The sequence below is a fragment of the Lepidochelys kempii genome, chromosome 2 (assembly GCF_965140265.1).
Source record: "Lepidochelys kempii isolate rLepKem1 chromosome 2, rLepKem1.hap2, whole genome shotgun sequence".
In the NCBI taxonomy this organism is placed as follows: Eukaryota; Metazoa; Chordata; order Testudines; family Cheloniidae; genus Lepidochelys; species Lepidochelys kempii.
In genome coordinates, this window is record NC_133257.1 from 247,534,627 (window position 1) to 247,560,506 (window position 25,880).

General features: G+C 41.7%; 1 protein-coding gene across 2 annotated transcripts in view; it reads left to right on the forward strand.

The window, feature by feature from the left end:
* LARP4B (La ribonucleoprotein 4B) overlaps window positions 1–25,880 on the forward strand; it is a 119,496-nt gene that overhangs the window by 51,058 nt on the left and 42,558 nt on the right. For both annotated transcript variants that reach the window (XM_073334491.1, XM_073334490.1), the window contains exon 2: window positions 6,282–6,416. In XM_073334491.1, coding sequence (XP_073190592.1) covers window positions 6,336–6,416 — 81 coding nt within the window. In that variant the 5' untranslated portion in view covers window positions 6,282–6,335. The remainder of the gene's footprint in view (window positions 1–6,281; window positions 6,417–25,880) is intronic.

Below are 25,880 nucleotides of genomic sequence, written 5' to 3' on the forward strand. Positions count from 1 at the left end.
AATGTTTTCTGACACCTCACATGCCAACACTTTATTTGGCTCTTACGGTTCCTTAGTCCTTCACCACAAAGAAATTTATTTTCTTTACCCTACTGCTTCCTCACGTGCTTCATTTAAGGGGCTACTCCTCAAGAACTGGTTGGGTAGAAGTGGTACACTGGTTTTCCAAAAGAATATGCCCAAAATATTTTTCATGCTGTCTGGTCAAACCACCACTGTTGCATATTTAGCATGATACGATAAGCAAGGGTTCGTTTAAACTAGATGCTTAGTCTTGACAGCGACTTAAATTTCAGTTCCTTGAGCAATGCCAGTAAAATGATGGATCTGTTGAATGAGCAATGAGTCAGATAATGGAACCTAGATCTTGTAATTTTGAGTTCTTTGGTTACTTGTAGATTTGCAAGGATTAGTCTTTTGTTGGTAAACATCAGTTTCACCATATGTACACAAACTGATGAAAAAATATTTCCATTGATAGAAATGTACATGTAGGTAAAGTAAGAAAAATGCTGCTTGAGAACTTAGAGAATTTAAGGATATTTAATTTTGTGTATTTTGATATTTAATGTTGACAACTTGTGTGTTAATGGTTTATAATGCTTTAATTTTGAGTCTCAACATTTATCATTGCATATGCAAATATAAATTTGCAAAATTGTGAATGTAAATAGATAATAAATTAGGAAAAAAGCTTTAAAAATAAACACTGAAATTTATCAAAATTATTTTTAAAAAAATTATTCTCCCTAGCCTATTTACTTGGATCTGCCATAGCGCTATATGAATATCTGGGATATACAGAGTCATTCCACATGTAGAACACCTTCTCAATGTAGGCTCCAAAATTTACTTTCTGTATTTGCCATACATTACTCTAGTAATGTTTTAAAGTTTCACTTTCAGTTCTAACTGTAGTTTCTCTAGCTACCTGCAAAACCTCTTGAGTGAGATCTTGAATACTTTACTTGTGTGCTCCCTTTATGCTGAGTAAAAGGGCTAATGTGGCATAAATGTGCATTAAAACCCCTAGTCCTGCCTGGGGAAAATCTTCCTCACAGCAGGTACTGAGGTAATGGCAGTAAGGGTGCCTCACTGGACCCGCTTGCGAAGCCCTAGTTCAGTGGTGCATGTGCCTGGGCAGGTCTGCAGTGCTGTGGAGATTGCAGGCATTCCTGGGACTCTGCTGTAACTTAAAAAGGCCACAGGGCTCTCTGAGTTAGGCTGGAGATTGCTCCATCCTCCAGAGTAGCCCAGGGTTTGGAGAGTGTGAAGATTACTTAAAACTACCCTAGCATATACCCCAACCTCTTCATTTCCCTGGGGTGTGCATTCTGTGCCTCCTCTTACAGGCACAACACTACATCTCACCCCTTGGCTTTAGCACTAAATCTAACATGTTCAAAGTGGTACTTCCCACAAATTGCACAATTTCGTGTGTGTGTGTGGTACTCTAGGGCTAACAATGGGATTTAAAAAACTAACAAAAAACCTCCATTTGTACTCAGGGACTTTAAGGCCAGAAGGCACCATCATCCAGAAGGCACTGGAGTACTGTCATGGATGGTTATAAACTGTTCAGGAAGGACAGGCAGGGCAGAAAAGGTGGGGGAGTAGCACTGTATGTAAGGGAGCAGTATGACTGCTCAGAGCTCCGGTACGAAACTGCAGAAAAACCTGAGTGACTCTGGATTAAGTTTAGAAGTGTGTGCAACAAGAGTGATGTAGTGGTGGGAGTCTGCTATAGACCACCGGACCAGGGGGATGAGGTAGATAAGGCTTTCTTCCGGCCACACGGAAGCTACTAGATCGCATGCCCTGATTCTCATGGGTGACTTTAATTTTCCTGATACCTGCTGGGAGAGCAATACAGTGGTGCATAGACAATCCAGGAAGTTTTTGGAAAGCGTAGGGGACAATTTCCTGGCGCAAGTGCTAGAGGAACCAACTAGGGGGGGCGCTTTTCTTGACCTGCTGCTCACAAACCGGGTAGAATTAGTGGGGGAAGCAAAAGTGGATGGGAATCTGGGAGGCAGTGACCATGAGTTGGTTGAGTTCAGGATCCTGACTCAGGGAAGAAAGGTAAGCAGCAGGATACGGACCCTGGACTTCAGGAAAGCAGACTTCGACTCCCTCAGGGAACGGATGGCCAGGATCCCCTGGGGGACTAACTTGAAGGGGAAAGGAGTCCAGGAGAGCTGGCTGTATTTCAAGGAATCCCTGTTGAGGTTACAGGGACAAACCATCCCAATGAGTCGAAAGAATAGTAAATATGGCAGGCGACCAGCTTGGCTTGATGGTGAAATCCTAGCGGATCTTAAACATAAAAAAGAAGCTTACAAGAAGTGGAAGGTTGGACATATGACCAGGGAAGAGTATAAAAATATTGCTCGGGCATGTAGGAATGTTATCAGGAGGGCCAAATCGCACCTGGAGCTGCAGCTAGCCAGAGATGTCAAGAGTAACAAGAAGGGTTTCTTCAGGTATGTTGGCAACAAGAAGAAAGCCAAGGAATGTGTGGGCCCCTTACTGAATGAGGGAGGCAACCTAGTGACAGAGGATGTGGAAAAAGCTAATGTACTCAATGCTTTTTTTGCCTCTGTTTTCACTAACAAGGTCAGCTCCCAGACTGCTGCGCTGGGCATCACAACATGGGGAAGAGATGGCCAGCCCTCTGTGGAGATAGAGGTGGTTAGGGACTATTTAGAAAAGCTGGACGTGCACAAGTCCATGGGGCCGGACGAGTTGCATCCGAGAGTGCTGAAGGAATTGGCGGCTGTGATTGCAGAGCCATTGGCCATTATCTTTGAAAACTCGTGGTGAACCGGGGAAGTCCCAGATGACTGGAAAAAGGCTAATGTAGTGCCAATCTTTAAAAAAGGGAAGAAGGAGGATCCTGGGAACTACAGGCCAGTCAGCCTCACCTCAGTCCCTGGAAAAATCATGGAGCAGGTCCTCAAAGAATCAATCCTGAAGCACTTGCATGAGAGAAAAGTGATCAGGAACAGCCAGCATGGATTCACCAAGGGAAGGTCATGCCTGACTAATCTAATCACCTTTTATGATGAGATTACTGGTTCTGTGGATGAAGGGAAAGCAGTGGATGTATTGTTTCTTGACTTTAGCAAAGCTTTTGACACGGTCTCCCACAGTATTCTTGTCAGCAAGTTAAGGAAGTATGGGCTGGATGAATGCACTATAAGGTGGGTAGAAAGTTGGCTAGGTTGTCGGGCTCAACGGGTAGTGATCAATGGCTCCATGTCTAGTTGGCAGCCGGTATCAAGTGGAGTGCCCCAAGGGTCGGTCCTGGGGCCGGTTTTGTTCAATATCTTCATAAATGATCTGGAGGATGGTGTGGATTGCACTCTCAGCAAATTTGCGGATGATACTAAACTGGGAGGAGTGGTAGATACGCTGGAGGGGAGGGATAGGATATAGAAGGACCTAGACAAATTGGAGGATTGGGCCAAAAGAAATCTGATGAGGTTCAATAAGGATAAGTGCAGGGTCCTGCACTTAGGACGGAAGAACCCAATGCACAGCTACAGACTAGGGACCGAATGGCTAGGCAGCAGTTCTGCGGAAAAGGACCTGGGGGTGACAGTGGACGAGAAGCTGGATATGAGTCAGCAGTGTGCCCTTGTTGCCAAGAAGGCCAATGGCATTTTGGGATGTATAAGTAGGGGCATAGCGAGCAGATCGAGGGACGTGATCGTTCCCCTCTATTCGACATTGGTGAGGCCTCATCTGGAGTACTGTGTCCAGTTTTGGGCCCCATACTTCAAGAAGGATGTGGATAAATTGGAGAGAGTCCAGCGAAGGGCAACAAAAATGATTAGGGGACTGGAACACATGAGTTATGAGGAGAGGCTGAGGGAGCTGGGATTGTTTAGCCTGCAGAAGAGAAGAATGTGGGGGGGATTTGATAGCTGCTTTCAACTACCTGAAAGGGGGTTCCAAAGAGGATGGCTCTAGACTGTTCTCAATGGTAGCAGATGACAGAACGAGGAGTAATGGTCTCAAGTTGCAGTGGGGGAGGTTTAGATTGGATATTAGGAAAAACTTTTTCACTAAGAGGGTGGTGAAACACTGGAATGCGTTACCTAGGGAGGTGGTAGAATCTCCTTCCTTAGAGGTTTTTAAGGTCAGGCTTGACAAAGCCCTGGCTGGGATGATTTAACTGGGAATTGGTCCTGCTTCGAGCAGGGGGTTGGACTAGATGACCTTCTGGGGTCCCTTCCAACCCTGATATTCTATGATTCTATGATCATGATCATCTAGTCCAGTGATGGGCAAACTTTTTTCGCCTAAGGGCTACATCGGGGTTGCAAAACTATATGGAGGGCTGGGTAGGGAAGGCTGTGCCTCCCCAAACAGCCGGGCCCCCTGTCCCCGATCTGTCCTCTCCCGCTTCCCGACCAACCCCCCAAAACCTCCACCCCATCCAACTGCTTCCAATCCCCTCTGCTCCTTGTCCCCTGACTGCCCCAACCCTTATCCACAACCCCGTCCCTTGACAGGCCCCCTAGGACTCCCATGTCCTATCCAGCCCCTCCCCTGCCTCTGACCGCCGCCGCCACCACCCCCCGAGCCTCCCCCCCTCAATCCAACTGCCCGTGGGACTCCCTGCCCCCTTACCATGCGAGAGCCAGCTGTGCTGCGTGGCAGAAGCGGCGGCCCAGAGCACTGGCTGCGCGTTGCGATGAGGCTCAGGGGGAGGGGCCGGGGACTAGCCTCCCTGGCCAGGAGCTCAGGCCAGGCAGAATGGTCCCGTGGGCCATAGTTTGCCCACCTCTGATCTAGTCTGACCACCTGCACGTTGCAGTCCCTAGAACCTCACCCACCTACTCCTGTAGTAGACCCATAACCTCTTGCTGAGTTTCTGAAGTCCTCAAATCATGATGTAAAGACTCCAAGTTGCAGAAAATTCACCATTTGCACTACTTTAAACCTGCAAGTGACCTGTTCCCCATGCTGCAAAAGAGAGTTGAAAAATCCCAGTCTGTGCCCCTCTGACCTGGGGGGAAATTCCTTCCCAACTCAAAATAGGTCTCTCAGTTAGACCCAGAGCATGTGCACAAGGCCCAGCCAGCCAGACACATGTGAAAGAATTCTCTGTAGTATCTGGGAGCCCTCCCCAGCTAGTGTCCCATTTCTGGCCGTTGAGAATATTTGCTACTAGCAGTTGCAGATCAGCTACATGTCATTGTAGGCAGTCTCATCATCCCATCCCCTCCATAAACTTACCAAGCTCTGTTTTGAAGCCAATTTAGATTTTTTGCCCCCACTGCTCCCATTAGAAGGCTGGTCCAGAATGTCACTTCTCTGATGGTTGAAACCTTTTGTCTAATTTCAAGCCTAAACTTGTTGATGGCCAGTTTATGTCCATTGTTCTTGTGCCAACGTTGGTGCTTCACTTAACTCCTTTCCCTCCCTGGTATTTATCTCTTAGGATTGTTCTCTACAAATACACCAATCTCCTCTCAGCCTTACTTGGTTAGGCTACACTAGCCAAGCTCTTTGAGCCTTCTCTCCAGAAGGAAGGTTTTCCATTCTTCTGATCATCCTAAGTAGCCCTTCTCTTCACCTGTTCCAGTTTGAGTTCATCTTTCTTACACACGGGAGACCAGAATTGTACATAGTATTTCAGATGAGGTTCTGCCCCTCCCACAAAAATATTCTCATTTACATTCCGGTCCTTTTTTAAAAATGAAGGATGTGATGTATACAATGACTTGCTCATTATTATTTTTTTTATGAAACACCGGTTTACTAAGACAGAGGTATTTAATAATAGCTGTAAAATTTGAAGCCATCCCTGTCCTGCAGATTTTCACCCCTCATCAGCTTTCTACCCATCCGGCTGGATAAAGGAACTTTCAAGCATGATGGAATAAAGTGACTTAAGTCCTGCTAACATAGAAAAGCAATTGTGATGTGACCTCCTTTTTTAAAAAATTGCTAAGATGAAATGTTATAACAGATGGGAACCTGAAAATCCATTTGTACTGGAATTGGGAATCTTTTTAATCAAATGGAAAAAATAAATTAGCTGCAGCAGTGGCAAAAAGAGGTGGTGCATTGTTGGAAACCAACCTGAATGCGTCTCGAGGTGGATCAATGTAAATTGTGCTTACAGCTGTTTTCTACTGGAAAATCTACAGTAGAAACAGTTGTAGCTGTTCTTCTTGCCATTGTTCTACAAAATGAAGTTGCTTATGAATTCTTGAACTATTTTAACAGTCACTTTTATAGCATCTGTATCTTTGTTTTCTCTGCAGCTTACCAAGGTGACCAGTAAAGTTCTCTCTGAGGAGCCAAAAAGCAGACAGCTCATGACTTCTGATCAGGACACTAAAGTTGTGGCTGAACCGCAGGTGCAGCAAGTACAAGAAGTTAAAGACGGTTCTCATCTAGTAAGTATTATAGTAAAAAAATAATTTCACTTAGTTACCTAGTGTAGTCTTTGTTTTGTATATTAAACAAATATGCACTTTTGTTTGGCAGTCTTTAATACAAATTGTAGCCCAAAACGTTCTAATACAGGATGTGGGCGGTACATGGCACCACCACCAAAAATCCTGAGAAATAGCTGTCTAGGTGGCCGTGTTTCCACAACTCCTGGAAATTCACCTTCATGGTACAAAGTTGTTGCTCAGTCTTGGAGTAGTATGCTTCTTTAGTTAACATGTTATGCACTTACTAGTATGCTAAAGCCAGTTGGAGAGGAGGGTTTTTTTAAAAAAAAAAAAACAAAAAACAATTAAAATTAAGTTGCCAACCCTGAAGTCAGTCAAAAGAAAGTGCTAGACTCTCACATGAGGAGAAATTTTACCGGAATAAATCCTGGCATGGATATTTTTAGCTTGAAAGTGTGTTAACTTGTGTAAAATGGTATTTTGCATAGTCAAAGCACTCTGGCAGACTGCACAAAATACATGTTGCAGTGCAGGATCTAATAAATTGCATTATGGGGTTCATGTGGCTTTTGGCAAAATGCATGGTAAATGCAACTTGTGTACAGATTTATAGTGATAGTAGCAAATGTTCCAAAAAACTTAGACATTTGGGTTTGAAATTTTTTTTATTAACCAAATGCAAAATTTGACTTCTTGCATAAATAGTACTTAAATGATTTAAGAGACTAAAATGTAAGTGCTTTGCCTTTAAGGAAAATGTTGCCTTTGGGACTGGGTAGGGGGTAAGTGGGGTAGGGAGGGGGAGCTGCACTTGGGGCAGGGGTAGGAGCAGGGAGCTGTCAATACCTCTAGACTGAGTGGTCTCAGAGTGCTCCTCCAGGCTCCACCAGCAGCTGCTACCCCCTACCCCTGGGGCTGGTAACAGAGCGGGGATGGGAAGCGCTCCCTTCCCACCCTCTGGTGAGGTTGGCCTAGGCCTGCCGCACCCTTCCCCACATTTGGGGACCACTGCACTAGGGGCTTGAGGTGCACTTATATTCAGCACAATGTGTTATCTGATTGATCTTCTCTTAACACTTAAAACATGCTTTGCTAGAGCATATAACAAACAGATCACTAGACCGCTTTAAACTAGTGCACTCTGCTTTTCTCACTTCCACTAATTAAACACATGTATTCTCCAGGTTGTCCTAAAACATGGGCATAAGTGGAGATTGGGGACCTTATTTCTTTTTGGTTGAGTCACTTTGTTGCCTCAATTCTGTTCTGCCTCAAACTCAAATGTAGATGTTTCTCTTCTCTTTAAAATCACAGACCGGAATATACTGAGCCAAATTTAGAGTGACATTATTTCAGATGTGCAGAGTTTTTGTTCTATGCTAAAGTTGCCTCTCCTCAGAATATCTATCTGACTCTAGGGAACAGTCAAAATACCAGTAACTTTCAGTGCTACATCTGGATCTAATAGGTACATCAGTTGTTGCTCTAAAGAAAAGGGTGTCCGCTCATTTGCATTAGTCTCCCACTCTGAGAAGCCACTCACTATACTTTTTGTCTAATGCTAGTTCTTCTAAAATAGTTAAGTGTCCTTAATTAAAACACGTAATGCTAGATGCAAATTTAGAGCCAAATCTCAAATTTCTGCTCTTCCGTATCTGTTTAGAAATGGGATTAACCATCTTCGATTACTTTAGAGAAAACAGATTTCATTTAATGTCTAAACTGTGGTAAAGGAGCTTCTGAAGGCAAACAGTTAACATGAGGTTTGGAAGACTTGAAATGCTATTCATAGCATGAGACCTGAAGATTAAACATATTCTGTAGTTTTCAGGAGTGGTAAGCTTTTCTTCCTATGAAGTGTCATTATTTTTCAAGCTTTTCATGAACCTATACTAGTATCGTGGTTCTTAGGGTACTGCTCGTGTAGAGCACCTTTGTCAGTGACATAGTATATTGAACTGTGCTTCTGAAGGGCTTTCTTTAAAAGCCATATATTCCCTCTCATACAAAATGTCTGAATGTTTTATTAGTAATTACTTGGTGCTTCCTGTACAGAATCTGGGAATGGTGTCTGTAGATTCATGAGCAAAGCTTGTTACTTCAGTAGAATTCAAGAAACATATAAAGAAATAGGTCATCTAATTTGTAAAACTTTTTATGTAGATGCTTCAAAGAATAATTCCAGCTGAGGTCCTGGCTAAAACATTAACAAGAAAGCACTTTAGATTTTTTTATGAAAATCACTCTTTTTTTCCAGTTTATTTGAATTGAATTACTTTTTAAAGGTTATAAGGCTATATTTCTGTAAACTGGTGCAGAAAGGTGTAGATTACTTCTCTGGACCTCTGTGCACTGGGGGTATTCATCACAACGCGTTGCTGCTTGTGGAGGCCCTACCAGAAACCCTGAGAGCACAAGAACCCAGCTCCCAGGAGCTTATTGGGAATGCGCTGAAACGTATTCTCTAGCCATCCTGGCTGTGCCCCTCAAATGAAGGTTAGGCGTCTGCTTTCTGCCAGTTCATTCTCCCCTTCACAGAATGTCTGTTGGGAGGCTTTTGGAATAGCTGTAGACCTTGGAAAACGTAACTCCTTAGGTACTGGTCTGGAGCCTGGAATGAACCAATGAACCCACAGAAGCGTGTGTTTTGGGTTTTTTTGTTCGTTTTTTTTTAATTTCTGTAAAGGATTAGCGTTTCTCAATAAAATATAGTGACAGTCTTCCTCTGCAAACCTAGATCAAAACTTACAACACACTTGTAACTGCTCCGTAGTTTGAGCAGCTAGTGGTCTGCCTCATAGTAAGCAAATAAAGGCACAATTTTTTTTTTGGTAGGACCCCTTTGCCCCTACTATCCCAATGCCCCTACCTAAAAATCTGGCTCTGTGTAGACAAAGTGAACATGTTCACTGGGAATTTCCAAAATTTACTTTAGTCTGGTAATGGCTAAGGGTATGTCTACATAAGGGGTTTAATGCAACTTTTTAGATGCACATCTGGTAACTCACAGTATACAAGTGCCACCAATAGCATGCACCTAATATGCTTGTTCTGTTAGAAATTTCAACATGGTCTGAACACGCGCTAGTAGTTTGCTGCAAACTGGTGGAGTATCATTCTCGGGGGGGGGGGGGGGGGAATATCCCAAAGTCCTTTGCTGTGTGGCTGAGCAGTGTATATTATGGGATAGTTTTCGCTGTGAATTGTGGGATGCGAAGTGGAAGTTAGGAGGATTCAGATTTTAAACCCCCATGTTCTGTTGTTTCATGTCATGCTTCCTTTTTGGATGAGCATTTTTGCCGTTTTTGAATTGCTTCCTGCCAGCATGGACCCTGAAATGCACTATGCTGCTATGGTGGCAAGTGAGAGTATGCAGGGACTGCCTGGGCTGTATTACAGTGCACACAGCCACACATTCGGCTTTGGTCTTCACCCACCTTACCACCAAGCAGAAGGAAGGAACATTTTAACTGTCTGAGTAGTTGCCGGAAGGTGATCGTGTGCATTTGTCTATTTTGAAAGACAGATGCTGCTGCTTATGGAATCATTTTGGATGCAGCAGAGAGAGTCCCAATTATCATAGCTGTGTTCTGCATAATATTTGAGACCAAGGGGGAAGGCCTTATCAATGCGTGGAGCCGAGGTGCAGAGACTTGCTTGGCAGTTCGAGCAGCCAGCAGGGCATCCTGTAGAGAATACTAGCACGCAGGAGAATACTTTTAGGGATACCTATTGCTCATATTTTGAATCTCCTGGTTGGATGTGTGTCTGTGTATCCAGCTGCTACTCCGTGGTGGGGCAAACTGGGATAAATTTTGATCAGTTCAGTACATTTAAGGCTGGTGGAGGTGGGATATTGGCTATATACGTCTGTAAAACTTTGAATTATTTTAGCTTTATTTAAAGAATTTTGTGTTCCATTAGTGATGAGTGAGAATGGACCAACATGGATTTTAAATCATTTTTATTATGGAACAGTAACAAAGCCAAAAACTTTGCAAATAAAAAAGGTATTTATTATTTAAATACATTTTCCAAAACATTCTGACCAGCAAAAAGCAAACCTTTTAAATAAAACAATGTGAACCAAACTAAAAGTGCAACAATGTAAACAGAGCAAAAATAACAAGTTTGCAGGGGGAAGAGGCTTAAAGTTAGTGTGTCTAGGTTTTACCACTTGTACACAGTCGTTCTGGTGCCAAGGTTCAAAAGTTCTGGACTTCTGGAACCAGTGTTCCTGGTGAGCGGATGTTGGACCTGAGAGGGGAGTGGCCTCTCCAACAAGTGCTGCGTGGATATGGCATTGATGAATTGCTGCTGGTGTCCATAACCAGTATTGTGGCCTAGCAGGATCATGTTTTGTAGGAGAGCATTCTGGTTCAGGATTGCATTCATGAGTTGCTTCTGTGTATTCCTGTCTTTTTTGTCAATGCTTTCCTTAGCCACTGTGATACTTTCCTTGATCACTGCCACAGTCTCCTGGGAGAGCTGAATTTCTTTCTTCCTCTATCAGCCAGTGTGGTCTTCGTTTAGGGCTCTGCCATGAATTCGTTGAACATTTTGTCCTGAATCTTCCTTTTTTTGCTCCTTCCTTCTGGTTGGCCAGCCCCTCAACAGTAGCTAGAGGCCCTGTCCTTGATGGTTTGGCTGTTGCAGGTGCTGTGGTTGTGGGAGTATTGAAAGTGGGGAGGGGACACCCAGTTGCTTATTGTTCATAATTCAGACTGGCCATGGTAGCATTTTCATTTATTATGCCTATATGACTTTACCTCCTTAAGACACTTGCCATCTTGGGGAAGCTCAGAGATGGTAAGTGGCCTGCATGTGAGGAGGTGCTGCGTGCACTAGGATTTCTGTATGCTATATGTTTCCTGCTGTGCTTCAGTAGGATGTGGGGGTGGGGTGGGATGGGATGAGTTGAGTTGGAATTATGTTCCAATTTTGGTTTTGCAGTTTTGTTTTAGGCCCTCTGGTGTTGGAGGGATCGGAGATGCATTCAAGGCTGAGCAGAGAGTAATCCCCTGTGGATCCCCATTAGGCTGTCCACACTCTTGATGATGCACTGAGGCAGGTGACCAGGAAGCAGAGAACAGTATTGCTTAAAAAAGGAAAGGGCAGACCAGTGAGGTATTCTGTGAAGTTATTCACCAGAGTGGGCCACCTCAGAAGTACTGCAGGAGAGGAAAGGACTTGCAAGCTAAACTGGGAGGGGAGGGAAGCATGGGTATGCTATACTAGGGATAGATGGGTGTGCAGCTATTCCCTATGGTGTGCAAACTAAAATTGAACAATTCCTCCGTCTTAAATTCTGTTATCTCCCCTGCAAACATGGAGAGAGTGCAGATGGGGTCTTGCTGTGATTGTTAGTGGACTATGTATGTTACAGGGCATTGAAACCTCATCAGGGAACAGTACTGTTTGTACCTTTTTCTGGGCATGTAATGTCCATTTATACCTTACGTAAACTCGGAACACTAACCACATTTATTTTCCTGTAACCACCGTCTCAAAAAACAGTTGCATTTTGCAATAATAAATTGTTTTCATTAATCAAATGTGCTGGGGGGTGGGGTAGAGGCCGTGGCTGCACCATGCAGCTAGCCGCCATTTTGGGCTGGTGAATGGGTGGCATTTTCTAGGTAGGGCAGATGAGGAAAGGAGAAATTAAGATGGACAAGTGACCTCTGTGGCACGGTCCTGAAGACTGTTGATAGCTGTGGCTTGCATGAGGACTGTCACCTGGGCGGAGCAGCCGCCAATTTGGGTACACGTATGGGGTGGCCAACAGGTCAGCATGGACAGAGGGAGGCAGGGGCTAGCTTCTGGCTCACATCTGTCTAAAATGGCTGTGGCCGTGGGGCACCCAGAATAGAAGGCAGAAGGCGTTGTATAGCATGACAATAAATTGTAAAGATAGGTACCTGTTGAAATTCCCTCCAGGGAATCGGACTCTTTGTTTGCAACCTGGCTTTCTAACTGGAACTGAGCCTCTGCTGATGCAGAGCAGGAATCGGTATATGTTGCAGCAGGGCATGACTGCAGCTGACTTTCCAGCTGGCTAGCATTAGGTTTGGGGTCCCAAAAAGATCCTGACTCTCTCAGGAATCAGCACTTCTCCAGCATCCTCCAGTGGGTCTTGCTGGTCATCTCTGGTGGTGGGGAGAGCAGGTTCCACATGGTGTCTTGGATGAGTTGTGCTATAATTGTGTAGGATCCTGTCCAGTTCGTCATAAAATGGGCAGGTCACCTGTCCTCTACCAGATTGTCATTGTCCCTCATTTCAGTGTACATTCTCTTTCTTTTTCCTTCATTGGTCGTTGTCCCAGTGTTGAGTCCAAAATGTCTTTATTCTAGTGGCCAGCCACAAGAGTGTCCTGCACCAATACTTTTCTCCAGATGGCGATGGAAATCCAGGGTCTCAGTATGGCTCCAAGAATAATGATACAGTGGGATCCAGGAGAAAATGAGAATATTTTATCTCTGCTCCAACTGTAGAGGGGGAAGGGATTGTCCTGGGAACTTGACCCCAGAGCAGGAGGATGACACACAAGTGAACAGACAAGTCAGTAATGGGCAACCTGCAGAGCACTGTGGGATAGCCTTTAGAAGCATGGAGGCAGATGCATGCACGTGAACAATAGACTGCACTAATTAAGTTGTAGGAATCCCAGTCCACTTGGCAAGAGGACTCCAGAGTTCCTCAAGTGAGGAGTTTGTGTGCAGTGATGGAATGAATCATGTATACAGCCATTTTCAAACAGGATTAACTTGGTTTGATCCACTTTAAAACTCCTATGTAAACAAGCGCTAAGTGAGTCAGAGGGATTTCTTCAATCTTGTATCTAGGAAACCTCAGTGAATGGACACCATACAACATTTAATGACCAATCAAACTACTTACTGTGTTAGGCTCTTTGAAATAGCTTGGAAACGGTGGAAACCCCATTGTTGGATACTATTAAAATTAGACAAAGCACCTGCAAACTGGCTGTAAGAAACAATCCTACTTTGGCAGAAAACTGAATAAAACTGAACTTTTGCCATCTTTAATGTCAGCAGCTTGGAGAAACTCCCATATCTAAATTTTGTTTTTAAAACATCAGTATACTTTTTAATGAGGATAATAAAATGGCAGTGGTGGAGTCAAGTGATTCTTAGTTTTAGTAGATCTGGGATCCTTATTGTCCAGCCCTGAAGTTTTCTTTAAGTTCCTCTTGTACTAAACTACTATCAGTTCTCGGTATGTCATTTTTTTGGTTTTGTAGTATTTCTATCTGTCATAGTAAGTGGGCCATATTATTCCCATTTTACGGATGAGGAACTGAGGCACAGTAAGAGTAGGTGACATGCCCAAGGTCATAAGCTGAGACAACTGTGAATTGAATTCTCATCTCCTAAGTCATAATTTCATTCTTCAACCGCAAAAGAGGCTGCCTTTGATAGTGGGGTTTTTTTCCCCCAGGTGTTCTAATAGCAGCCCTATGTCAATGCATTTTACCATTCCTAATTTGATTATTCTGTTACTCACTGTAGAGAAGATCCTTAACTTGGGCACAGTTTGTCTGGTTCATCTACTGCTCACGTAATCAGAGTGGTAGCCATGTTAGTCTGTATCAGCAAAACAATGAGGAGTACTTGTGGCACCTTACACACTAGCAAAGTTATTTGGGCATAAGCTTTCGTCGGCTAAAACCCACTTCATCAGATGCATGGAGTGGAAAATACAGTAGGAAGAGATATATAAATTGTACATGAAAAGATGGGAGTTGCCTTACCAATTCTAATGAGAATTGAATTGTCTCTTCAGTGTAGATGAGCATTTTGAGTGAGGATTTCTTAGCAGGGAAAAAAAATCTCTGTAAAATCTGAAATTTTACTAAGTAGAAAATTAAAGAAACAAAGTACAATATGTTCTCTTTAGCAACTTAAGACTAAACATGGGAAAGAACTAAACTAGCAACTTGTCAATAAAGTTTATTTTTCATGTTTTTTTTCTCCATCCTGCCTTAGAATCACCAGAACATACATAAAGAAAATGGTATGGTAAAGCCATAGTAAGTGTTGTCTTGGCCACAGAATTTCCCATTTTGTTTTCCTGTTAATGTAAATAGTAGAATTGCTTGCCTGTGAGAGCACTAAATGAAAACTTTCAGATCCAGTAGGCATGCTCTAGTTTTAATGGCACTTTGTTACTCTGTTGTAGCAAGCTTTCTCTTCACATTTTGTTAACATGTCTGTGACGTGTCATTCCATATTCTTTATGAAAATATGCTTATGATATGAATGACATCATTGAGATATGCAAGATGGCTCATGTGAGAGATCCTTGGAAAGGTTATGACTTACTGAATGTGATTATCCTATTTTTATGCCTGTATCATTTCTGTATCTGAAATTGGGAATATTGACTATGTATCTGTACTTCAACTATGCTACTTTGGGTGACACCCACGGCTAATACTTCAGGACGGGTGGCCCATCCGTGAAGACAATGAGCTGTGAAAAGCTTGGCCTTCCTGTGGACTCTCTCTACTGCCACTGACTCGTGGACACTGTGATGCTACAGAGTCAGGTGGTCTTGTCATCTGATACTAAACATTACCTGGGACTTGATGTAACTTTCCACTGTAAGGGAAAGCGGGGGGTGGTGGTCAAGTTTGGGAAACAAAGGATTCCCACCTTATGTAAATCCTATTTAAGGGTGTGGAGGAAGGCAAACAGGACTCCTCCTCTCCCTGGCCTGTCTGCCCAAGAGGAGAAAGTGCAAAAGGGAAGGCAAGGGGGGAGTCCAGGCTGAGATGGGGGTCCAGTCTGTAAAGGAATATACCTGGAACTCTGAACCACACAAACTTTGCGAACTGCCTGCAACAATATCTAGGGTGAGAAATACTATTTGTAACCAATGTCTTTAGTGAAACTAGCTTAGTTTGCATGTTTTGATTTCATTTGCTTAGTAATCTGCTTTATTCTGCTTGTTCCCCCTGTACCACTTAAAATCTGCCTTTTATAGTTAATAAAATTTGTTTTGTTTATTATTAAACCCAATTTCTGTAAATTTCTAACCCGGGGACGGTGTAAGAAATGTCTCTCCACATTGAGGGCGGGGGCAAATTTCATAATGTATGTTTGGGTCTGAACTCCAAGGGAGGTGGACATCTGAGTGCTAGGGCAAGTCCCTTAAGATCAGTCTTCCCAGAGCTGATCTGCAGCTTGGTGTGGCCCAACCTGTGTGTCAGAGAAGGTTTTTAAGAGCCTGGCTCAGCAAGACAGGCTAAAGGGGGCCCATGCTGGCAGAACAGGTAGACTCAGTGGTATCTCAGCACATCAGGTGGCTTCCCAATGGGTCCAACCTGTCACAGGGTGTGTTTAGTAAAAGACTTAAACTATTTTGTATGGGTCTTAGGTATATCTGATAACCATCTTTATGAACTGTTACAAAACGAAACAGTGGTTGGGTTTAGCATGTGGGTGCTGGATAGTGTTTGCCTGTGACGTACAGGAGGTCAGACTAGATGATCTGGTGGTCTCTTCTGGTCTTAAACTCTGACTCTATTAACTGCTCTGACATGCTGATCTTACAAATGTTTGGATCATTCACACATGTCATATATTCAATGAAATGTATTCTAAATGGGGAGGAGAGACCACCAGTTCTCTTTTCCAGGAAATGTAGGGGAAAAATGACTCATAATTAAATCTGAGTCAAGTTAGACACAAGCATGTTGAACTCTGTCCCAGGAGAGAATTTGGGGGCGGGGGGAGCGGGTAAAAGGGCGGGGGGCAGCAGATAGTAGCAATGATGCATCAGACTTACTATGCTTAAGAACAGTTCAGCTATAGGGACTTGTGACATTGTTCACAGATTTGGTAACTTGGGCCAAAATAGTGTGTCTTTGTTTCTGTGGCGTCTCAAGGCAAATTTCTTAGAGATTATGCATTCTTTCTAATGGTGAGAGGCTTAGTGTTGAACAGAGTTTCTTCTGAAAATTGACCAGTTTAACTCTTTAGCATGTGCCTGTCTGAAGTTAGAGAGTTGGCTGTCTGTGTGACTTAATGTATTTTAGTCTTTGGTCTCATTTGAGGTATTTCCCAATTTCCCAAATTCAGTTTCTTTTGTTCTGTGGGCAGAACAAATCTTAAGACTAATACAGTGACATACAAAAAATCAGTTGCAAAATTTTCTCTGTAGCAACTATCTTCAAACAAATACACATTGTGTACAAAATAGGGATGGGGGACATCAGATATGAAATCACTTAAAACAAAATATCACACACTTTGCAGAAAGAGAAGGAAACTTGGGACTTTGGACAGCTGATGAACATTGATTTTGGCCTATAAGTCCTTGCTGCAACCACCTCGCAGTGCTGCTCCCCGAGGTAAAAAGAAATCAAACTGGACAAAGATGTGATGTTGCTCAATCCAGACTGGCATCTTCAGCGTTGGTCTTTATTCCAACTGTATCTCTGTAGGGGAAGATTCTTGCTCAGGGATTGCAAATTGATGCCTATCCAATTTCTGTGCTTACACACTAGTTAATGCAAGGACCAGATCACTTGATACTTAGGTCACGAAAGCTTATGCTCAGATAAATTTGTTAGTCTCTAAGGTGCCACAAGTACTCCTTTTCTTTTTGCGAATACAGACTAACCCGGCTGCTACTCTGAAACATGTCATTATTCTTCTAGGAATACTTTCTCCTACAATGGCTCACCTGCAAATTCTTGAAATATCTTTTTTAAAAGGCCATCTGCATGCTCAATTCTTATAGTAAGATATCTCTCCCCCAGTACTAACATAAGCTCCTGATGAACTTTGGAATAATTAAGACTTGTTATGATATCCTTTTGTACCTTTCCTACCTTGTCTCTTCTATAGGATGTCTTCAGATAGTGTGGTTAAATCTTACCAGTTCCATAACAGTAAAGGAGCAGGGGTATGTTCTCATGTTTCCTACATTGGAAACCTGCATGTTGCAGTTTTTCCTTGTAAATTTGTTACTAATAAATAGCATATTACAAAGGGATCGAAATGTTTAGTTTTTGGAAATGACTGTTTTTACTTTCTTGTATTGTCTTTTTCTTGAAAGCAGTCCATGTCTCCAGGTGTTTGTAGGTCTTATACATTTTTTCGGCAGTGGCCAGCATCTCACTGGTGAGTCATCTTCTCTTTAGAGTTCTGAAGATTAGAGCTTTCATGTTCGTCGCAGTCTGGGAGTGCAAGCTCAGTAGTGGGAATCTGGTAGAAAACATTTTACTAAAGTAAAAGGATTATAGGTAATTCTCCCCACTGACAGTCTTTCCAAAAGAGTTTACTCCTTGTTTGGCACGCATTAAATTTAATGGAAAATAGAGGAGAAATTAATAGCAAGGTATTTGCACAAAGATCTAGTGCAACACCTGGAAGACTGTTGTACAACTTTGTACCCCATAGTACACTAAGTAGACTGGAAAAACTTAGAATCTTCTCTACCTTTGCCACAAAGATAGTGAAATATCTCAGGCAATAGTAAGGTGGGGAAGTTATAAAGAAGAATTTTAAAAAAATGTAGTAATCTGAACTGTATAAAATTGGGAATAGACAAAGTAGAGATAGCTGAGCAATCTGAGAATGTGATGGTGGGTTTATTTAAACTGAAGCATTGTGTGTTTAATACAATTTTGGAAACTTCTTTCAGAACTTGAAAACTGTTTGCCCGACCAAGCAAACAAGTAAGAATCTTTCCTAGACGAGTGTCAACTTAAGCAGCATGTGTTCTTTAAATAATCTTTTCTTTTCTTTTTTAAGCACTCAGGTTCCAGTTTCTATGGTTGCACAGAGAATCTTCTAAACCTGAACTAAGTGTGAAACAATACAGGGTCATCTTCCTGAGTCTGCAGGCATGGGACCATCACCTGTGCTGCTGTTCAGAACTTGTTAGGCAGCAGCAGAGTAAAAGTTAATTGCGGCATTTTAACTGACAAGACTTGACTTACAGTCTCCTAGGTGGCCATGAAACTTCTGAGTAGGTCGGTTTCATGCTGATGGTTCTTGGGAAAGCTGTGAGCAACAGCAGAATAAGACTGTCTGTTTTCCAAGTAAAACTGAAAAGATGCTGGGAGATGGGTAACTTGGTTAGACTCTCACTACCGCTTATGGAGAATCTTGGAATTTATGAAACGGATGACAGGAATAGACACTGTTCCTTCCAGTATCAGAGGAATTTTTGTGGTAACAGTGGACAAACATTTCACATTAGTCTTGCATACTAGCCACAGGCTATAAAAGACTGGCATTCCCTAGGCTGTGCCAAGAGTATTTTGGTTGTAAGCCAAACCCAGATGATGGGAGGTTGGTTCTGTTTATCATCCCTGGAAAACGGGACCTGGAACACTTAGTCCTGGTAAATGTGTCAAGCCTTGTGGAAAGGATGAATGGGAGAGTGGGCGGATGGAAGAACACCTAGCTGTGGATGGGAAGTAGGGGAATTACTGTTGGGGTAAAATAGAAAAGAGAAGTAGAATAGGTGAGCAAGTGAGGTGGGTTGTTTGGTTTGTTTGTGGTTTTTTTTGTTTTTGTCGGCAAAAATGGCGTGGACAAATGGAGGAGGAGGTAGAACTACCATGTAAGTAAAGAGCTGGAGAGAGAAGAGGAAATACACACTGAAAACAGTGCAGGAAAGATATTCTCTTGTAGGAAAGAAGAGTAAAGTGAAGCCCAAGAAAGGAAAGCAAGAGACCATTTAAAATAAGTAAACCTACTCCTTTAAATTATAGAGGAGCGGTGACCTCGGCATTTTTGCTTTATGATAAGGACAACTAAGCTTGGTCAGAATTTGAAAGCCCTGAAAAAAGGAAGTAAAAATTATGTAGATAAAACTACAACAGATATTTAGATATGTTGCAGGGCTTTCTGTTTTAGAAAGTTAATGCATTTAATAGAGCACTTAGAGTGAACTAAAATAACAATGAAGTACCTAAGCATGCTGCGGTATTGGTTCATTAAAGCTGTTTCCCTTTAAACCTGCAAGCGCGTCAGATGTACTGGAGCTGTAAAAGGGGGAATAACAAGTTGCCTGAATAATTTTGCTATATTTACAGCTACTTTTGGACAAGCTATTGTTTTGTATTGATATATTAATTTAAAAAAAAATTGTTTGGAGGAGAGGGATTTGGATAGCTTATGACTCTTCACTACAAGAGTTGTGACCTAAATTCACTTTTTCTAAAAAGTAGTATCTTAGTCTATATTCACTTTTATAGAACCACTGTTGGGGTATAGTCATGTGCACAACCGCTTCAGTAATACTTTTTCCTGTGTTCTTTAAATCTGAATCAAACTTGCGTGTAGCTCTGCTTTAGCTATTGATGGTCATATCTGCAACTTCAAGGAAACTAGGTTTAGGGCATGCTTGCACTTTGGTAAAGTCATAGTTAAACTAAAAAGAAAAGGAGTACTTGTGGCACCTTAGAGACTAACAAATTTATTTGAGCATAAGCTTTCGTGAGCTACTTCAAAGTAAGCTGTAGCTCACAAAAGCTTATGCTCAAATAAATGAGCTGTAGCTCACGAAAGCTTATGCTCAAATAAATTGGTTAGTCTCTGAGGTGCCACAAGTACTCCTTTTCTTTCTGCGGATACAGACTAACGTGGTTGCTACTCTAAAACCTGTCATAGTTAAAGTAGTTTGGTTTAAGACAACTTTGCTCAGGAAATGTAGCAATTAAATGCTCACAGATCTTAAAATATTAGCGAAGTCTGCTATGTTTTGGTTTGGAAAACTTTGACTTAGCTACTACAGGACATATAATGAAACATTAAAATATTGCTCTGTAATTGGGATTTGGACTTTGAGTGGCAATGGCATATGAGCTCCCTGCACGGTTTTAAATGTACTATTTTTGGCATCTGGGTGTTGGCTTGTCTTTTCAGAAGCAGTAGAAAGTTAGTTAGATGTGCAAGAAGGCGATTTGCAATGTGAGCTCTCCGGTAGTACAGCTGCTTAAACATGGGTTGCTGCTTCAGTAAAGAACTAACTACCAGCAAAAATAATGAAAAAACTGGCCTGTTACAAAAATCTGTGGAAGAGGAGGCACCAGAAAACAGGATAAGTAAAACTTTACCTTCAATTTTAGAAACTGTGGAAAGTAAGGAGCTGCACGCAGTAGAAAAGACAGCTAACGGGACAGCTGCTTTAGTCAGCATTGAGTGCATTCATACCGATAATTGCATGGAGTCAAATCCTAAACATGGGTTCTGGGGTAGGAAAACAAAGTATCCTTCATACAAAAGTGTGGACAACACTGACCATGAGCAAGTCACTAAAAGGAAGTATAACAGACCTTTTAACTTTTTTCTTTCATTTAGTCATATCCTAAAGGTCTTTAACAGATATGAACATTTGGAAAAGAGTAAAGAAAAGGAAGACTGGGATGGCAGTGAAAGAATAATTGAAAATACCAATAGGAATACTCAGTGTACAAATAATACAGAAGTCTCTCAATGTAATAGTCCTAACGGAAACAAATATATTACAGCCAGAGAGCCATGTTGCTCATTGGACTGTATTCCTCCTTCATGGGAACCAGTGGCTCTAGGTCAAAGCTCCCAGGAAGAAACTTTGTTAAATATGAGTTATCTGGAATATTACCCAGTTAAATGTGAATATTCACGAACACAGAATGAAACAGTGGAGTATGTTCAAGACAACAGTCGTGACAGCTATAGAAAGTTTTCAGATACATTACACAGGCAAACAGCAGTTCCAGCTTTTACCTATATTGATATAGACCATAGGCAACGTAGAAGAGATAAGGAGTTTTATAGTATTTGTATTGTAGATGCTGAAGATCTGAAAGTGGATGAAGAGATGCCAGCTACCGAGCATGGAGCAATGGCAGCAGACATAGATAATTCAGCTGTCACAGTTGAAGGAATGTGCAATGTGGTATGCCCTCGAGACACTAGGAAAGAATTTCCAATCCTGCGGTCAGTACAAGTAGAAGCAGAGTTTAATACACAAAAAGAATTGTCTGTAGGTGAAGAGGAGCATAGGTCAAACCTGCAAAAAAATGAAACAAAGGAGTATTATCATATGGACGTCCAGTCATCTTATACAGGCTTACTGGATAGCAGCTGTCAGACATATAGGCTAAATATGGACTCTCTAGCAACAGATGGTTTAAGAGCACTAGTATATGATGAAGAGTTTCGTGAAAATAGAATTCAAAGATTGGATATACTAGATAGTAGTGTCAGTTTGAATGAATCAATTAATAAAAACAATGAGTCTGTAAAATTTGTGAATGCTCTTAGAGAAGAACAATATTGTCCTTATTCAAAAGGTGTGAAACATGTTGACAGCTCCACTTCTGACATCTTCTTGGCTTTAAATCCTAAAGAATATAATTTAGGAAAGACTGAGAGAAACTGTAACACTGAGACCACACCATTTCATTTAAGTGAACGTTTACTGAAAACTGAAAAGGAAGCAAAGACTAAACAAAAATTAGATACTACAAGTAACTTACATTTTCGCTTAAAATTTCAGAAAACAGACAGTGATTCCTTTTCAGCGACTCAAGATCTGGAAAACCTTAGCCAAGAGGATTCCCTATTAAAGCCAGAAAGTAAACTAAATTCTAATGAGAAGACAAACACATTTCAGACAATGTACTGTGAATTTAGAAAAGAGGCCCCTTTTACTTCTTGTGAATGTGACAGCAAATTGGAACAGCTCCTGGAAGATAAAGAGAAATACACAGATGAAATTTTGTGTAGTTTGGAAAATGTTTTGGGTGCAAACGTGATTAAAGTGCCCTCAACATTAAAGAGTGTTTTAGATTTTCAAACTGATATGAAAGGCAGCACTGAAACAAAAATACTGTCAAATGTTTTAAGTCCTAATACCATAAAAGATGACAATCATGTGAGCATCATTGGGCAAACTCCCTCATATCAAGCAGATAACATTCCTGTGGAAACTGGTTGTCTGAGAAGGACCTCATTAAGGGTAAGAAATCATACTTTAGCATCTTGCAAACCACATAACATAAGTACACATGAAATAATCCAAAAGGAAAACAGTCTAGAATGTCAGCTTTCACCAGCACTGCCAGAAAATAAAGGTAAATTATATGACTATTCCAGTTCATTTAACAAAAACAGTATTTCCTCTGTATCTTTGCTGGCATATTCAAATGTGAATAAAATGGACTTGAATTATAAACAAGATGAACTATGGGATAAATGTTCATTTCATGCAGTGGAAAATGAATTGAGTGCTGGAACTGACCCTGCCAGATTAACAAGTGGTGGTGTAGAAATGGTGAAACAACCAAAACTAGAAATGCTTCAACGGGGGACCATTAATAATGAAACAGAAAATAGTGAGCCAGATTTTGAAGTTACCATTTTTGATCATGACAGTAATACACTAAGTCTCAATGGAGACATAATACATAATCAGAATGTTTTCTCAGTTATGCATGATAGACCTGTAACTTTGGAAGACTGTACAGATGATAGATTAAAAATGAGGAACAGTTTCAGAAATCATCAAAGAGCTAGTAATCCTATATTTGGATCTCCTAGCTATCTGTCTCCATCAAGCCAAAGATCCTATTCAGATGTTCTTCAGAAACCAGTGGGAAAGTGTGATGTGACAGATAACTGTGACTATACAGAATTAGACCCAGTTTACGTTAAAAGGTCTACTGAACCTTTGGCTGAAAAACTTCCAGAAACTTATGAAAAATGTGTTTCAGATCTACAGGAACCAGAATTTCAAAGGGGTGAAGAAAACCTGTGTCACAATCTGTCAAAGGAAGAAAACGTTGATGTTTCTAATACATCAGCTGACTATGCAGAAGCACAAACAAGTGAGAATATAAAGTGGTTGGGAACAAAGAACACTGAATCTGAAAACAGCAGTTACATTCTAGATGCTAAGATGAAAAGTTTGAGAAAACTTTCCACCGCAAATCATGAACATACTGAAACTTGTGATCTGAACACATCTGATAAATCTTTTTGTGGGGTTTATACTGACCCAGGGCAGGTAGATAGATATGCTGCTACTCCTTCATATGCATTACCTGATATCCCAGTTGGTGCTAGAGAACTTTGGCAAGGCAATGAGAAGTGTGTTCTAGATCTGATGGGAGATACTTTGAATGAATCAGAAAATACCTGTAAGCTGGATACACAAAATTCCCAAGATGAAATGGGTTCACAGTTCTTAACTCTGCAGGCTGATAATGCTGATTTTACAAGTCAGATACTTTCTAACACCATCTTTAGTGGTGGTAATGAATATCTGATGGACTATTCATGGAATACTGATACTTCTAACACAGTTATGGAGAATGACCGACAACACGTAACTGAGAATTTCCAGAACCAACCTCAAGATTTGACAGTTTCTTCATTTGCTGTAGAAAGAGATCCTTATCAGTTGCTAGTAGCAAAAAATGGTGGTATTTGGGGATGGCAAGATGCAGAATTTGTAAGTATTTTTATAAGCATGATTTGATCATTTACGGTATATTAAACTTTAAAATGTGGCTCTTGAAATTGGGAGTTGGAGTAAATCTGAAGTCCAACTTATGATTTGATTAAACAGCGCAAGTTTCATATACTCTTTCAAAAAGTGTATTGATCAGTTTTGGCTCAATAAAATGAAGTTATGTCATGCTGATATAGTCCAAAAATGTTACTGACCACTGTCAAATCTAAGTCAATGCTGCTTAGAAGTTTAATCCTTGCCAAAGTATGTGAATTTCCAGAATTGAAAATTGCTGTGTAAATGAGATCATGCTACAACTGTTCATCACAAGTGAGGAAAGCTATCTGAAGATTGTCAGTAGTCCCCTTCACTGTGGTATCTAAGAGCTATATTTATAATCACAAAATAAAATGACATTTTCTATTCTAATGTATTCTACATCACGTATATTAAAAACTGCTGAGAGCCTGCATCACTTAAAGGGAGTTTTAAATCTTAAATCAAACTTTTTCAGAGTAGTTCAGATCAGCCCTGCAGGGTGTTCATTTATTTCAGTGGGAATGCCTCATGTCATGTCAAGATTAATTACATTTTTAGAACCAAGTAAACCTTGTGCCTGCACACTTGACACCAAGTACTCCTCCTCGTGAGGAAGGATGGTACAGTGGTTAGGGCACTAGGCTAGGACATGGGAAATTAGAGTTCAGTTTCTTGCTCTGCCACAGACTTGCTATATGAACTTGGGGAGGTCACTTAGACCCATACTTGAAAAGGTAGTTAGGCATTGCAGTGCTGAGTGGAGCAACACCTAAATACATGTAAAAATTCTGTGCTTTAGTCTCTGTCTCCGTTTCCCATCTGCAAAATGTGGTACTAGCACTTCCCTTCCAGAGGTGTTGCAAATAAATACATGGAGAATTTGACAGAGGTACAATAGTGATGGGGATGCATCCATGCATGCATGCATACACACATACATCTTGCTAATTTACCCCACCCTCCCCACCTCAGTCTCTTGTAGCACAGATCATTCCCACCGTTCTGTCACTCACTTCAGCTCATCAGTTCTCTACGCCCCTCATTTAATCACGTTTCTCTTCCCACCCCAACGCTAAAATTCATCACTTTTGTCTCCTACCAAATCTGTTGCATTATAATGAGTTCCTTGGTGGCAATGGCAGCAACACCACACCCAGCCTGGGTAGGCCTCAAGGCCTTCCTGATGGCAAATGCTTCTCCCTTTCCTTGCTGCTCCACTTTTGCTGTTCCTGGGGCATGGGGGTTCTGCTTTGCCCCCTCCTTTATTTAGGGAGGAGGCTTGTGGAGCTCCTGAAATCTTTAGTTCCTTTCTGGAAAGGTATTAGGAGCTTGGGTATCTTCTGCACACCTTTTGAGGAGGGCATTGTAGAAGTGAGGGAGAAGGAAGAGCTGCACGGCAGCTAAACAGGAATGCACTGGGTTAGGTCTTGGCCAACCGGGGGAGAGAAAAGAACAAACTTGACTTGCAGCTGCTTCTCCAGCTCTGCCTTGGTTCGCTGGCAAAGCAAGTGGAGTTCCACCGACAGGCCCAGTGTATCAGTAGCAGCTGCTCTAACCTTGCCCAGCAATTTCACCACCAGCACCTGATTCACATTTTTAAGGCCCTTTGCAGTCATAAGGGCTGGGAATTTCCTTCTTTTTAAAAATGGAAGTTGATGGCATTGGTCATAATCACTGGGGAAAGCTTCCTGGAAAAGCTGGGAAATAAATAAATAACACCGCATGTCTGAATTCAGCAGCATTTAAAAGTTATTACCTGCCACACACTCATCGCCCTTTTAAACTATTATTGATCTCCTGGTTGTAAAAATGGATGAGTTGGTAGTGTAAATGGAACACAATGGCCTTCAGCACCATTGCCATTGTAGTGATTTCTATAATGGTGCTGGAAACAGTGTTCTCCTATCCTACTTATACTACAAATTGTTTCCATTGCT